Source organism: Diabrotica undecimpunctata, chromosome 8 (assembly GCF_040954645.1).
Source record: "Diabrotica undecimpunctata isolate CICGRU chromosome 8, icDiaUnde3, whole genome shotgun sequence".
NCBI classification, from domain to species: Eukaryota; Metazoa; Arthropoda; class Insecta; order Coleoptera; family Chrysomelidae; genus Diabrotica; species Diabrotica undecimpunctata.
Genome location: NC_092810.1, coordinates 18,532,737 through 18,547,685, shown reverse-complemented (window position 1 = coordinate 18,547,685; position 14,949 = coordinate 18,532,737). Strand labels below are relative to the sequence as shown.

Genomic DNA, 14,949 nt, shown 5'->3' with positions numbered 1-14,949 from the left:
ATGAGTGAGGGGGAGCCTTATAACTGGCTCTCTACACTAGAGGGTTGGAAATCTTTTGATTCCAAGCCTTACTTCAAAGGACTTGTGAATGGATGTATCTCCATAGGTTTGGTTCTTCAGTGACCGTTGAAAGATAAGGATTCTTAATATGAGCAAATATAGCTCCAGAGAAATAAAATCACTTTAAGTTTATCGATTTATAATTAAATATTTTTAGAGTAGAGAGGCCCAACACGGCCGTAGCGTACTATACAATGTAAAAAAATTCTTTTTTTATAACACGTAAAAGAGAAAACCGTATGTATGAGAAAAATGCCCGATTTCGGCGTAGAGAAATATTTTATACATGAATTGAGAGTGGATAAAAATGCAATGCCTCAAGGGCGGTGTGTGAGAACGAACTGATAAAACACTACTTGATGCGTAAAAGTGAAGATTACTCCCCTTTTATTTGGGTGTAAAAAAATATTTAAGAGGCTAAGACGCCAGGGTGTTGCGAACAAACTTGATAAAGAGACTATTTTACTTATTCTACACTAAGAAAAGTCTAAAGAATTACATTTTTATTTTATATTTTAAAAACAATATGTTCATTTCTGGAACATAGACTGCCCGCGTTGAAGTATTTACTTCAAAACGAAAGAAAGAGTGATTTGAGAAAGTAAGCAAACTTAACTTAAATGTAATTTAAGAAATAACTATTCCTAAACTAGAGTAATACATATAAATGTAACAAAATTTAAAATTTTAATTTTCTTCTTTGTCCACAGGAAGAGGACAGAGTTTTGTAATGGGTCTGTTAAAATATCCATCTCTAGTCTTTATTTTAACACTACGGACCTTATCGTCCTTACCAGTAAACAATTCAACAATTCTTGCCAATGGCCAGTGTAGGGGTGGAACTTTATCTTCCTTTAATAGAACTAAGTCGTTAACTGCAAGGTTCTTCTGTGGTGTTAACCACTTGGGGCGATTCTGAAGTTGATTAAGGTAATCAATTTTCCAGCGTTTGGCAAATGATTGCTGAATCTTCATGTAGTTTTGCCAAATTGTTAATTTATTGTTAGGTATTTCCGTCACTATCTCTTCAGGAAATGACCTAATTGGTTTTCCTATTAGGAAATGTCCTGGAGACAATGTGTTAAAGTCATTTGGATCATTTGACATAGCACAAAGAGGGCGTGAGTTTAGTACTGCTTCTATTTGTGCGAGAACTGTGCTAAAGGCTTCAAAAGTTAAAGTGGTATTGCCTAAAAGCCTTAAAATGTGATATTTGGCACTTTTTATGGCTGCCTCCCAAATTCCACCTGGGCTACAATGAATTTCCATTGGATTTCAGAAGAGGAGAGAAAATTGAATATGGACTGATTTCTAGCTCCTAGAAAATTAGTGGCGTTATCTGAGTAGATAATTTGTGGACAGCCTCTCCTACTGATGAATCTTTTTAAAGCAAGTAAGAAACTTTCGGTAGAGAGACCTGTGACTAATTCGATGTGCACTGCACGAGTAACCATACATACGAACAACGCTATGTAGGATTTTATTTTTGGAGCCTTTCTTAAATTGGAGCTTTTTATAAGAAATGGACCACCAAAGTCTAGACCAACATTGGTAAATGGAGGGGAGAAACATGAAAGTTCCCGTGGTAAATCAGCCATTAACTGTGTGGCTGTCTTCGCTTTAAATTTAAAACAATCGTGACATTAATTAATTATTCTTTTAGTTTCTTTGAGACCATTTAGACACCAATATCAAACGAAAATTGAAAAGAGTATTTTGAGGGCCTGCATGACATAATCTTATATGTTCTCTATGCAGCATTAATTTTACTGATGTGATGTGATTATGAGAGGGTAGAAGTAATGGGTACTTCTGTTCATATGGGACGTCTGAGTACCTTAGACGACCACCTACACGAATCATTTGCTGACTATCTATGAATGGGTTGAGTTTTAAAATTGTTCTATTTGAAATTATCTCCTTATTTTCAAGACAAGAAAATTCTCGAAAAAAGTGTGCCTTTTGCAAAAGTTTTATTATTAAATTTTCAGCATTTTTTAATTCTGAAACAGAGAAGGGTCCAACATATTTTTCATTTGGAAACTTGAAATTGTGAATGTACCTTAGAATAAGTGCGATACTGCGTTGTAGTTTTGAGAAGTTTGAAAATTTGAGAGATAAATTTTCAATGAAACTTATTGGGCTTTTTTGTGCTAGATGAACTATTTTCTTTTCCTCGGGTATTTTACTTACATTTGGTTTTGAATCATAAGAAGTTAAATCTAAGTCATAATTAAGTAGAAATGAGGGACCTTGAAACCAAAATTTTGAGTTTAGAAGTTCAGGAGCAGACATGCCTCTTGACGCAATATCTGCGGGGTTTTGTTTTGACTTTATATATCGCCACTTAAATTGTGGGTTTCCTTGTATTTCAGAAACTCTATTAGCAACAAACTGTGACCATCTCGAGCTATGTGAGCCTAACCAAGCCAGTACGATTTCTGAGTCCGTCCAGCAGTTTATTGAGTCTATTTGAGTTAATTTATTATTTAGAATTTCAACTATTCTTTTAGTGAGTTTGCTGCATAAAACAGCACCCATAAGTTCTAACTTAGGTAAAGTTAATGTTTTTATTGGAGCTACCCTACTTTTAGAGGTGATGAGTGTGGAAGAGACATTTCTTGAGCTATAAGTAACTCTAATATATATGCAGCTGGCGTATGCCTTTTCACTAGCGTCGGAAAATGCGTGTATTTGTATACTACATATATAATTTTCAATAAAAAAAAAGTCTGTGAATTTTTAAATGTTTTAGTGCTGAAATATGTTTGAGAAAATTTAACCATTCATTTAAGAGTGTAGAGTCTAAACTTTCATTCCACTGAATTTTTGAAAGCCAAATTTTTTGCATTATTATTTTTGCAGTTACAGGATGAGATTTTTTTTAATAAAAATGCACACAACATGGAAATTTTTATAGTTTTATTAATTTTAATGACAAAACACGGCTTCATTCTGTATCCTTTCTTTTAGAGGTTTGTATTTATGGGAAGAATTGGATTCAGTGTTTAAAACACAGAGTAAAAACACCGACGAATGTGTACCCTGGTTTCTAGAACTAGTCGGCCAGATTCAGGCAAAAATAGCAGAGAGAAGTGAAATGGAAAATATTTGTTTTCTATTCGATATACTTATCTTTGCCGTTATAAGTTTCTCTGGGTTTTATACGTTCATAGAAACGAATCAAGACAAAGAAATCAAAATGAAAGAATTGTTTCCTTCGGCTTTAGCAATGCTATTGGATAGACATACTTGGGAGGCTTCGTCTATTCAAGTAAGTACATAAATTTTAATATTTTTACCGGGAGCGCAATAAATATTCAAGACAAAGGCTATCGCGGGATAAGATGGTAAAATCTGCACTTTTTTAGCTCTCTCTATGGTCCCAGATGTCCCCTATCGCACAAAATGTTTTTTCAAAAAAAATTTCCTTGCTTTAAAAAATCTGAAAAAATTCATGAACTTACATTTTAATGCCCAAAAACACTGATTTTTTTAGATTTTTTGGATCAAAATTGAGCTCAGGAAAAAATATTTGGATTTTTCAAAAAAAAACTTTAGGTTATGTAGTTAATTTTTGGCAAACTGCTAAATAATTTGTTCTTTTGAATGGCAGGGTTAGATTTGCCATTTTCGTTCCGAAACAGTCTCAAATTCGAAAAACCAATAAAAGAATTTTTTGGTTCTATCATGGTTTTATCACATAAACTTGAACTGCATGTCAATAAATAACGATTTTTGATATATTTTTTGTTATTTCTAATAACAGGATCAGGTAGGCCATTTTCAGACCAGAACATGCTTAAAATACGACAAACCCACTTTTTTTTGATATTTAATGAATGAATTTAATGAAATTCTTGGATGAAAAAACGAAAAAAAAAATATCAAAAAAGAGTGTTTGCCGTGTTTTGAGCATGTTCTGGTCTAAAAATGGCAAACGTAATCGCGCTATTAGAAATAACAAAAATAAAATAAAAATCGTTATTTATTGACATATAATGCAGTGTATGTGCTAAAAACATGGGGAAAACAGTACAAAAGTGGGTTTTTTCGAATTTTGAGAATATTCCGGAGCGACAATGGCAAATCTAATCCCACCATTAAAACAAAACGGAAAAAATATTTGGATTTTTCAAAAAAAACTTTAGGTTATGTAGTTAATTTTTGGCAAACTGCTAAATAATTTGTTCTTTTGAATGGCAGGGTTAGATTTGCCATTTTCGTTCCGAAACAGTCTCAAATTCGAAAAACCAATAAAAGAATTTTTTGGTTCTATCATGGTTTTATCACATAAACTTGAACTGCATGTCAATAAATAACGATTTTTGATATATTTTTTGTTATTTCTAATAACAGGATCAGGTAGGCCATTTTCAGACCAGAACATGCTTAAAATACGACAAACCCACTTTTTTTTGATATTTAATGAATGAATTTAATGAAATTCTTGGATGAAAAAACGAAAAAAAAAATATCAAAAAAGAGTGTTTGCCGTGTTTTGAGCATGTTCTGGTCTAAAAATGGCAAACGTAATCGCGCTATTAGAAATAACAAAAATAAAATAAAAATCGTTATTTATTGACATATAATGCAGTTTATGTGCTAAAAACATGGGGAAAACAGTACAAAAGTGGGTTTTTTCGAATTTTGAGAATATTCCGGAGCGACAATGGCAAATCTAATCCCACCATTAAAACAAAACGGAAAAAATACACGAAAAATAATTATTTAAAAGTTTGCCAAAAATTACCCTACATAACATTTTTTGAAAAATTCAAATATTTTACTGAGCTCAATTTTGATCAAAAAAATCTGAAAAAGATGAGTATTTTTGGGCATTAAAATGCACGTTCATGAATTTTTTCAGATTTTTTAAAGCAAAGAACCGCTAAGGAAATTTTTTTTTTTTGAAAAAACATTTTTTGCCATAGAGGAGCTAAAAATTTGGCAAAAGGGGTTTCCAAATATGTACTTTTAAGTGACTAATCCCAAATAAGAATCCATTCGAGTGCAGATTTCACCATCTTACCCCACTATATATAGCCTTTTGTTTGTCCATGACAAAACGAATCCTTGTCTAATTCCTCTATTTGCTCTGAATTGGCTATCTGATCTAGTCGTACTGTTGCTATATTAGACTGGTACAAAATATTATTTGGTCCATATGTGTCATCAGGTGACACTTATGGACCAAAGATTATCCAGCTACATAATCGAATGCCTTCTAGTAGTCAACGAAGCATGGCGGTCAACGATACATGTATGCGATTTCAGAATTGTTCAAAGCTAACGGTAGCGGTCAAAATTCTGTGTAGTGATAGTAATATATGTATGTGATGATACAGGCCGCCAAAATATGACAGTATTCGGACCCAGAGATCAGTATCTACTTTTTAGAAGGCTTTTTATGCGCCGAATCCAAATCTGAGCTCCAAATTGCCAAATTTCATGCGGTTTCTGGATATTATAACCTAAAATTGCAAAATATAGAGGTTTTTGGCCGTTTTCGAGGTTATGTAGCAAGAAACTATTATAACCATCTTAAAGTATGTGTAAATCATGTAAAATGACGTTAAGTGTTTTTAGATACCTTCTTTTTTCAATGAGATATCTTCGTTTTAAATAATCTACAAACCATATAAAACCAACATTTTAACGATATATATGAATATTAAAAGAACCGATTCTATAAAATAAATAATTGAGATTACTTACCTGTGACGAGTGCAGCTTTACGACTTTAGAGCGATTGTCATTATGGCGTGGTTTCATATCTAATTTATTATTATTTAAGTCTCTTGCTTAATTTGAGTTCCTTTAATATTTCATGATAGTTTAACTAGAATTTCGAAAAAATGTAAATGACGCTCATTTCTCAAATCAGTCCCAAATTCGCCACCACAAATGTGCAAAAGTGCTACGCACTATCGAGTCTTGATCCCCCAACTGACCACCAAACCAAAATTCCGCTTCTTGCTCAGCCACAGTTGACACCACCAGCGACCTCTTACATTTTAATTTGGGCCATGGGCGTATCTAAGGAGATCTTTAAGGGAGCTGCGTGGTAACTGCTACACTACCCTTTTGTCCACATGCAGGCAAATTGACCTAATCCGGACATCCCTAAGCAAGTGAGTTTACTTGTCAAACCAAAATATTTTTAACCCAATCAACTCTAGAAACCACCTTTTAGTCCACAAGCAGGCAAACTCAATTGCTTAATTGCTTTGTTTCTCATACCCATCAACTTGAAAGGTTAATGGCAAAATTATCCTTAGAAACCAACCCTATCCACCACAAGCATTTGTGAAACCGCTACTTAACGAAAAACCGCTATTTTTGAACTTTTCCGTTAGGATATTGGATATCTCAGAAACCAGAGGTAATTTGGAGCTCAGATTGGTATTAAACGCACCAAAAACCTTCGCATATATAAAAAGTATACTCTGTTTTCTGGGTCTGAGGGTGATCGGCCTGTGAGAATTAGTAGTAAATTTATACGTTATTATTTTTCAGATGTTAGAATGGTTGTATCATTTAAATATGGAAGCAACTGTACCGACAGAGTATCGAAAATTGTTCGGACTGTGTCTTCAAGCCTTAAAACACAACGAAGAATTCGTTAAGAATCAGAAATGCATGAAATATTTAAATAGTCGTATAAATTTTAAGTAAACTATAATGTATGGAGAAAACTTTACATAGAGTATCAAAAATGGTTCGGTCTCTGCCTTTAAGTCTTAAAAACACAACGAATAGTTCACTGAGAATCAGATATGTTTAAAATATTTAAGTAGTCGTCTGATCTATTGTACATTTTTGTACAGGTGTACCAATTTGCTCAAGTTATTTTATTTTGATATTTATTACAGTGTTTTGTAAAATAAAATAAAAGAAAATATACGTGTATTATTTTAGTACATTTTGACCTGAAAGATCTTTCGAATTTAATTTATTCTTCACAAAATTTAGGGTACCCTGAACCGTTGTAAGTGGAAAGCATTTTTATCGATGGAGCTCATCTTGTGTTTTTGTCATAATCAAAATCCGCTGATTATCACGATAATATGAATACGGGTCATGGAAATACTGTGAGCCAGGGTCAGCGTAAAAAGAGAATATTCTCTTCATAAAGTTGGTATTTTTGATACATTTTATTATTAAAATTTTTAATAAATAGTTCTCAAACTTTGTAGTTATCTAAATACAAAACTACTTCTTACTTAACATTTTAAAACGATATTATCACTAAAGTATTATGATGTTAGAGCTCATTTCCTTGTTCAGTATTTAATTGGGTTTTTCCGTGTCAGAAATTGTAAGTGATACAGTGATGGAAGATAAAATTGAAAGTAAAAGAGATAGAGGAAGAAAGAGAATATCATAAAGTGAAAATTACAATCTTGATATCCAATCCTCAATAGAAGGCGGAACTTTAAGAAGAGTAGTGACGTATCGCCAGGTCATTTACTCGGTCGTGTTCTGTAGAAGATACAGGTAGCCCCAGGATACCCCAGTAGCCTTTCAAGTTAAATTTGTTTTCCTGGGATTTCATAAAACATGAGAACTTCAGAGTAAATCTAAGCAATTAAGTTCCCTTCTTTAAAATACCTTATTATAATATATAAAACACAGTCAACTTCATTGTTTGACATCACTACATCCTTTAGAATAATTGCGGATTCAAGAGATATATAGCAATATTAAACCTTTGATACATTTGGCACATTAAATTAGAGTTTTACTGAAGAACATTAATAAAAAAATAAGAAGTAAATAAAATCTTTATTGTACAATAGTTCATATTGAATTTTGTCTTCTTTTAAAACAGAACAGATGCTCTGCAATAAAATTACATTTGATCTTAATCACCATATCAAAAATGTTGATTGACCATTTTATAAATAACGTGATGAATACATTTTCCAAGTATTCGTCCAAGTCGATAAAATAAATAGTAGATAAATCACGTCCAGCACAATTTTTCTACGCCACCTTCCAATCAGTTCATCTGCAACAAAAGTAAACAGGATACAAATGAGAGTCGATCGAATATCTAAAGATAGATTAATTCAAAATGTTTCATCTTATTTTGATCCATCTTTGACAGAAAATAAAAATAAGAGAAACAATATTTTGAAGGGAATTCGAAGCTTTAAATACGTTATGCTGTGAAGAATGCCGCTTACACAATAGAAAATGACCAGTTAAAATACCTCTACAAAAACTTATATAGTAGCATTTAGCAACATTGAAATCTTCTTCTTCTTCTAATGGCGCTACAACCCTTTGTGAGTCTTGGCCTGCTTAACAATGTTCTTCCATTCTGCCCTGTCGGATACTTTCCTTCGCCACTGCCTGATGTTCATGGTTTTAAGATCCCTCTCTACGTCGTCTATCCATCTTTTACGGGGCCTTCCTCTTGTTCTGTTTCCTTGGGGCTTCCATCTCTGGACTACTTTTACAGCTCGATTATCTGGCATTCTTTCTAGGTGACCAAGCCCGTTTAGTCTTTGTGATTTTACAAATCTGACAATATCTGCGCTCTGCATTAGTTCATCCAGCTCGTGGTTCATTTTAATTCTCCACGAACTATCGCTGCATTGGGTTGGTCCAAATATCTTCCTTAGTATTTTGCGCTCAAATATTCTCAGTAGCAACATTGAAATACAAAATATTATTCTCACACCAAACCTGTCAAAAGTACTTAGGATTACTGCATAAATTATGATTTACTTGATTTAGATAAGTGTTATAACACTGTTTTGATAAATCTTTACACAATCTTTTAAGTTCTCAGAAAATCACATAATCCTCTTGATTACAGGATTTACAGGAAGCCAAATAATTTTTATGAGCAATTTTATAACTAGAAGTTCTAAATCTTTTCATTGGTACAGACAATGATAATGACATATTAAGTAAGTTGTAAAATTCTGTTAAAGTACCATCAAAATTTGACAAATTCAAATGGTCTTTCCAAGGTATCATTGAAAGACAGTTATTGAGACCTTCATAATCTGCGTTTACAAAATCGGGATAAAATTCAGTAACTTTTAATGACTTACCTGAACGTTCACATAAACTAATATTGTAAGTGTAACTTATGTCATGATAACTATTTTTAAAAATCGGATCTGAAGCTTTTGCTACTTATAAATTACAAACATGATTAAATATTAAGTCTAGAAAAACATTTCTTTCATTTGGAATATTAACCATTTGGAAAAAATTCATGAAACCATAAAACTCGGTTAAATACAATGCATGTGAACCTTGAGGACCATTCACCGGGACACCTTATTCATTGCTATCCCATGAAGCTTCTGGAAGACTGAAGTCTTAGAATATATATGTATTACGATGATTATACCTTTGAGATATATCTTCGACTGATAAACAGTGTTGTTCATATATTCGTTCTACCGATTTTCGGGGAATATATACCCCTCCAATTATAAAATTTTCTTTGCCAAATGATTCTACAATAGATTTGTACAAAGGTTTCAGCACAGTTCCCTTAATGTAGTCTTTAACAACATTCAAAATACCTCCTCCTCTTGACTTATAAATAGTATCAAGATCCCAGCTTTGGGGAGAAGTACCAACCCCAATGTCTTCCAAGGCTCAGGAAAGATCTGTGCTTCCAACAATACATTTATTTATGACCAATGACCATTCACCACCTGAGGTGTTATCTGATCCAGTTCGGGAGAACGCCCAACGCCTCGACTAGTTCATCGTGTACGGCCGGCTCAGCTCCCTCGTCCCACCATATGCCGGACGGGAAGAGCTTTCGAGTTTCTTGTCCATAGCATTTCGTACGGGGGTTGCGCGCATGGAACTTCTTCATGAGCTAAAGATACTGGGAATAAGAACATGGAGAAAATTGGCCTTGAATTGGGATTGCTGCTAGGATTTTTAAGGAAAGCCTAAGCTGAATAAGAGCTGTAAAGCTGTAAAGAAGACTAGGTGATTGGAAGAAAGGATCAAGTGATAATTGGTTAATTCTAAAATGACGCATATGGGCTTTAGTAATAATTATTGACCATAATCATCTTCCTAGAAATGATATTTTTCGTAATATCTCTAAATATATACAAATAATCTCTTTTTAACTTCCCATTATAATTTATTTTTACCTTTTTACAGCCTATCAAAAAATAAACTCATTAAAAACTATATAATTTAATATAAATAAGATTAATATTTACCTATTCAAAAACAAATTTCGTCGGCGTATTTAAAATATCTTCCTTTGTTTTGGTGCTGAACCAAAGTGGATACTGATTTCTCTTTTCTGAAAATATTCATGATTCTCAGCCATTTACTTTTGCTGTTGTCAATAATTTTCCTCCATTGTCTTGAATATTTTGATCCCTTTGCAAATATCTCATCTTGTATCATGTCTTTCAACTTTTCGTGAATACTAACGGTCTCCTTTTGAGTACTATTGGCGATTGGGTTGATAATGATTTCAACTACATCAGATTTTAAATAAATGTTTATAGAATTATTATTATCTTCGTAGGATTTTTTTATCTTGTTTTGTTTTGACTTTAAATTTGGTTGAGATCTATTTAAAATTATATGACCTGCAGTTAGTTCTGATTTGTGATCCTGAAGGCCTCTTACGTTTGTCTTTATAGGAGGTTGATGTAGATGTTCGCAAAATTTTATATATTGCATATCAGTATCCACTACTTTTACTTTTCTTTTCAATATTGGGGTCGATACCCTAATGTATGGGTAAATCCCCAAGTAATTATTATTATTGTTTTCCAAATTGTCCTGAAAAATATTACTGATTAAATACAATACAATTTACTATTTTATAGAAAATTATAAAAGTCTACAATAAGAACTAGGATTAGAAAAACTCACGAAGAGCAACAATATAGAAGAAGCAAAAAGTGAAAGAGATCAAAAGGAACTGTATAGAAAAAAAAGATGTTACAGTAGGTGGTACAGTAGACTAGCGCCAAGCTTTATGCTACGTTAAAATTGAACAAAATAGTCCAGTATGCGTTTTTGGTTTAACGTTTCCATATTTTTTCGTATTTTCTTATTAGATATACGATCGTCGAGTTTATATTGAACATTCTACTTTCGAAATTTCTTTGAGTTACAAATTATAAGAGTGTAAAATGAGATAGTCGAATTGTCCAAAACTATAAATCTAAAATGATAGCTGGATACTACAATGCTACAAAATGGGAACAAACAAATCACGAAGTGTAAGAGAGAATATATTATTATAATACAGTGGTGATAAAGACACTTATATGAGATGTAAAGATATTAGTAATAGTAGTAAATAATAAAATGACCATTAAACTCCTGAAGAATCGCACAAGTGAAAACTATAAGGATCAGAAATCTTTCAAAAAGCTATTAATAAATTTGAACCAAAGTCAAAACAATCCAAGCATCTGATAGAACGCTAACTAAGGAATAAATATTATAAATAGGAAAAAGGCAAGGAAAACGACACATAAGGCAAGGAAAACGAAAGGGAATAAACGCAGTAAGAGATACTTCAAACCAAATACAAATAAGCCCAGAACAAGTAGCTAGGGTATGGAAAGAATATTATGAGAAAAAATTTGATACCGAAGTGATAAAGGAAGACAATATAATCAAGGAAGGCGAAGAAAACACAGATCCAGAGCAAATAAGTAGAGAAGAAGTAATAGAAGGATTATCAAATATAAAAATAGGCAGGTGGAGATGATGAAATTGAACCGGGAAATGGTAAAATACATGGGAGAAGAATTAATAAACTGGCTATGGAAAATATATAAAGAGGCGTGGGAAAAACAAACAATCCCTAAAGACTGGCAGAACAATATCATCGTGCCAATATGCAAAAAAGGAGAACATGTAAACTGCGACAACTATAGAGCAAAATGTCTGTCATCGGTATGCTTTAAAATATATACGAAATTAATAGAGAAGAGACTGAGACAAGAAGTAGAAATGGTATTGGGAGAAGAACAAACGGCATTTAGACCGGGAAGACAGACAAGTGACAACATATATATCATTAGAAACCTAATAGAAAGAAACATAGATACGGGGGAAAAACTAGTATTAGCATTCGTAGACCTAAGAGCAGCATTTGACACGATAAAAAAACATATTATAGGGAAATGCTTGAGGATATTAAACGTACCTAATGCATTGATAAAAATTATAGAAAGTACTTACAAAGAGGTAAAAGGAAGGGAACAAATAACATTGGAAAGATCGGAAGCATTTAATTCGAAGAGAGGTATTAAACAAGGAGATAGTCTCAGCCCTTTGCTATTCATAATAGTAATGAACGAATTGATAAGAAACACTAGAGTCAGAACCAATCAACTACAGATAATAATAGGTTACCGCAGATTATAACCGGTAACAATAGAGTCCTTAATGTATGCAGACGACATAGTACTAATAGCAGATTCCGAGAATAAAATGCAGAAACTAATGGATATATGAGTAGAACAAATAGAAGAACTAAAAATGGAGATAAAAGAGGAAAAAAGTAAGATAATGATAATCAGCGACAAAGGAGATAAGGAAGATAATCAAATAAAGATAAAATGCAAAAACTCAGAATTGGAAATAGTAACAACTTACGAATACCTGGGAAGTATAATAACTAATGACGGAAAAATAGACTGGGAAATAACAAATAGAGCAAAGAAATCAAACAAGTTATATTATGCGTTAGCCCCAATAATGGGAAAAAGAGAACTTGCACGAGAAACAAGAATAAGAATATATAACACAATAGTGATACCGAATGTGCTCTATGCAAGTGAAAACTGGACAATTCTGGAAAAACATAAGAGTAGGATAAACGCAATGGAGATGAGATATCTAAGAGGGATAGTTGGAAAGACAAAATGGGATAGATTAAGCAACAAGACTATTTGGAGAATGGTCAACCAGGAACCGATAATGAACAAAATAGCAAAGAGACAAATGAACTGGTATGGGCATCTGATGAGGATGCAATCCAATAGAATAACAAGAAAAGTTTATGAAGCAAAAAACATCGGAAAAAGAAAAAGAGGCAGACCAAGAAAAAAATGGATACAGCAAGTAGTAGAGGCGGGAAAACTTAAACAAAAATCACTCGAGGAATTGAAAATAATGGCAGGAAACAGAAAAGAATGGAAGAGGTGGGTAAATGGAAATTAAAATAGCTAGCCCAAATCCGACACCCTGATAGGGTAAAAGGAAGGGGAGAAAAAAAGAAAGAAATAGGAAAAAGAATATATGTTTTAAATAAAATAGAACATAAGTTTATCCTCCATCAAGTTCAGTCCTCGTCACTATAAGATTAATTGTTTTTAGAGACAGTACAATATTATTTGGTTTTTTTACAACGAGAAACGTTAGTAGAAAAAGTTGTATTTATAATTATCAATTAACGTATATAAAAAAAAAACACTACAATTTTAGTAACTTATTTTAAGCATTTATATTGAAGGAAATCGGTAATAAATATATCCAATATTAAAATTACATCCACTTTTCTTTAATACAAAATATCCAAATTATTGTACATCAAGTTAAAACTTTTCTCTACGAAAAACTCACCTTTGAAATCAATTCCATATTTACACTGTTTCACAAATACAATAAATTTAACAACAAATTAAAAAAAAATATGTACTAGGTATATCAACTTTTATTTTTATTTCATATCCAAGAACAATTAAGTACATACATCCTCGTTGTAGCAAGTTAATTTGAAGACAAAATAATTAATATTAATTGGAATACCTGTATTTTATACACCAGAGGCGTAGGTATCTTTGTCATTTTGAAGGATATTTATAAAATTTCTAATCTAAAATTTTGAATAAGGCTAATATCAGTTTCTTAATATTGTTCGAAAGCTATTTTTTTATGACATTTTAATAGTATTTACTCTTTAATAGCAATTAACCACAATTTCAGTATAAAATACGTTTAGACGTTGAAATATGCAATACGATGAAAATACGCAAGAATTTTTCAGCCAGCCAATTGGTTGAACAGAAGTAAAACCGTTAACTTTGCCAGGGTTTGTTGTTAAAAACTATAGGAGTTCTTGGTCCCAAAATGTCTCAAAGCTTTTAAACACTGATTTGTCCATAGGTTGCAACTTGTGTGACGTGTTGCTATGAAGATAAAATAAAGTTATGTCCATGCGGTTATCTGCCTCAACTATGGAAATATCTAGGTGACTTTTAGCTCCATCAAATATTAGTAGGACCAGGGTTTCTGAATGAAGAGAAATGGTCAAGCCACAAAACAAATGCTTTGCATGTCATACTACCTTTATTTGTGACAATAGCTTTTGAGCCAGAAGGCAAGTGATCAGAACATTCAAGTTTAAGCCTTTGTCCTTTAAAAAGCAGAAAAGGCTTTACAAGTTGACCAAATACATTTTCGCAACCTACAATTGACACGTTTTCTCCGTGCTCGAGTGTAGTTAAATGTACTCGTTTTGCTCCACTTTTAGCAAAAATAATTTGTTGCTTATGGATTGTCAACCTGCATTTTTTTTCGTCCATATGTGCTACCAGTTTTGTCAAATAGGTTTAGTTTTTCTATGGTATCTCCCAATTTATGAAAGAAGTCATCGACGATTATTTTCTTCTTTTTTGGGCTCGAGCCATATTCATTTGTTGAGCTTTTAGTCTAGCCACGTCTGGATGCCAGCACAAGAATAACTTAAGCCATTTTCAGCTTTATTTGACTCTTTAGAAAACGCATTTGGTATATGATTTGTTGTAGCGTAAGATAACACACTTACGCTGCAACACTGGAGATCTTCCAAGCTTTCTTGCGGGATTTTGTGTTCTGTAATGAAGACCTAGCGTTGAGCGAGTAATGTTACAA

The 14,949-nt window shown here is 32.6% G+C and overlaps 1 protein-coding gene and 1 long non-coding RNA gene across 2 annotated transcripts in view; one reads left to right on the top strand and one right to left on the bottom strand.

Moving 5' to 3' along the window:
• The window catches only part of LOC140447244 (uncharacterized), a 38,404-nt gene extending 31,442 nt beyond the window's left edge, over positions 1 to 6,962 (top strand). Inside the window, exons 12-13 of the mRNA XM_072539785.1 lie at positions 3,034 to 3,334; positions 6,580 to 6,962. Of these exons, the coding sequence (XP_072395886.1) occupies positions 3,034 to 3,334; positions 6,580 to 6,738 (460 nt within the window). The 3' untranslated portion in view covers positions 6,739 to 6,962. The remainder of the gene's footprint in view (positions 1 to 3,033; positions 3,335 to 6,579) is intronic.
• Positions 6,963 to 7,833: 871 nt separating this feature from the next.
• Positions 7,834 to 13,824, bottom strand: LOC140448312 (uncharacterized). The gene is made up of 3 exons (XR_011951682.1): positions 13,660 to 13,824; positions 10,278 to 10,854; positions 7,834 to 8,074 (listed from the first exon to the last, which is right to left on the bottom strand). It is a non-coding gene; the product is annotated as an uncharacterized lncRNA (long non-coding RNA).
• Positions 13,825 to 14,949: the final 1,125 nt, after the last annotated feature.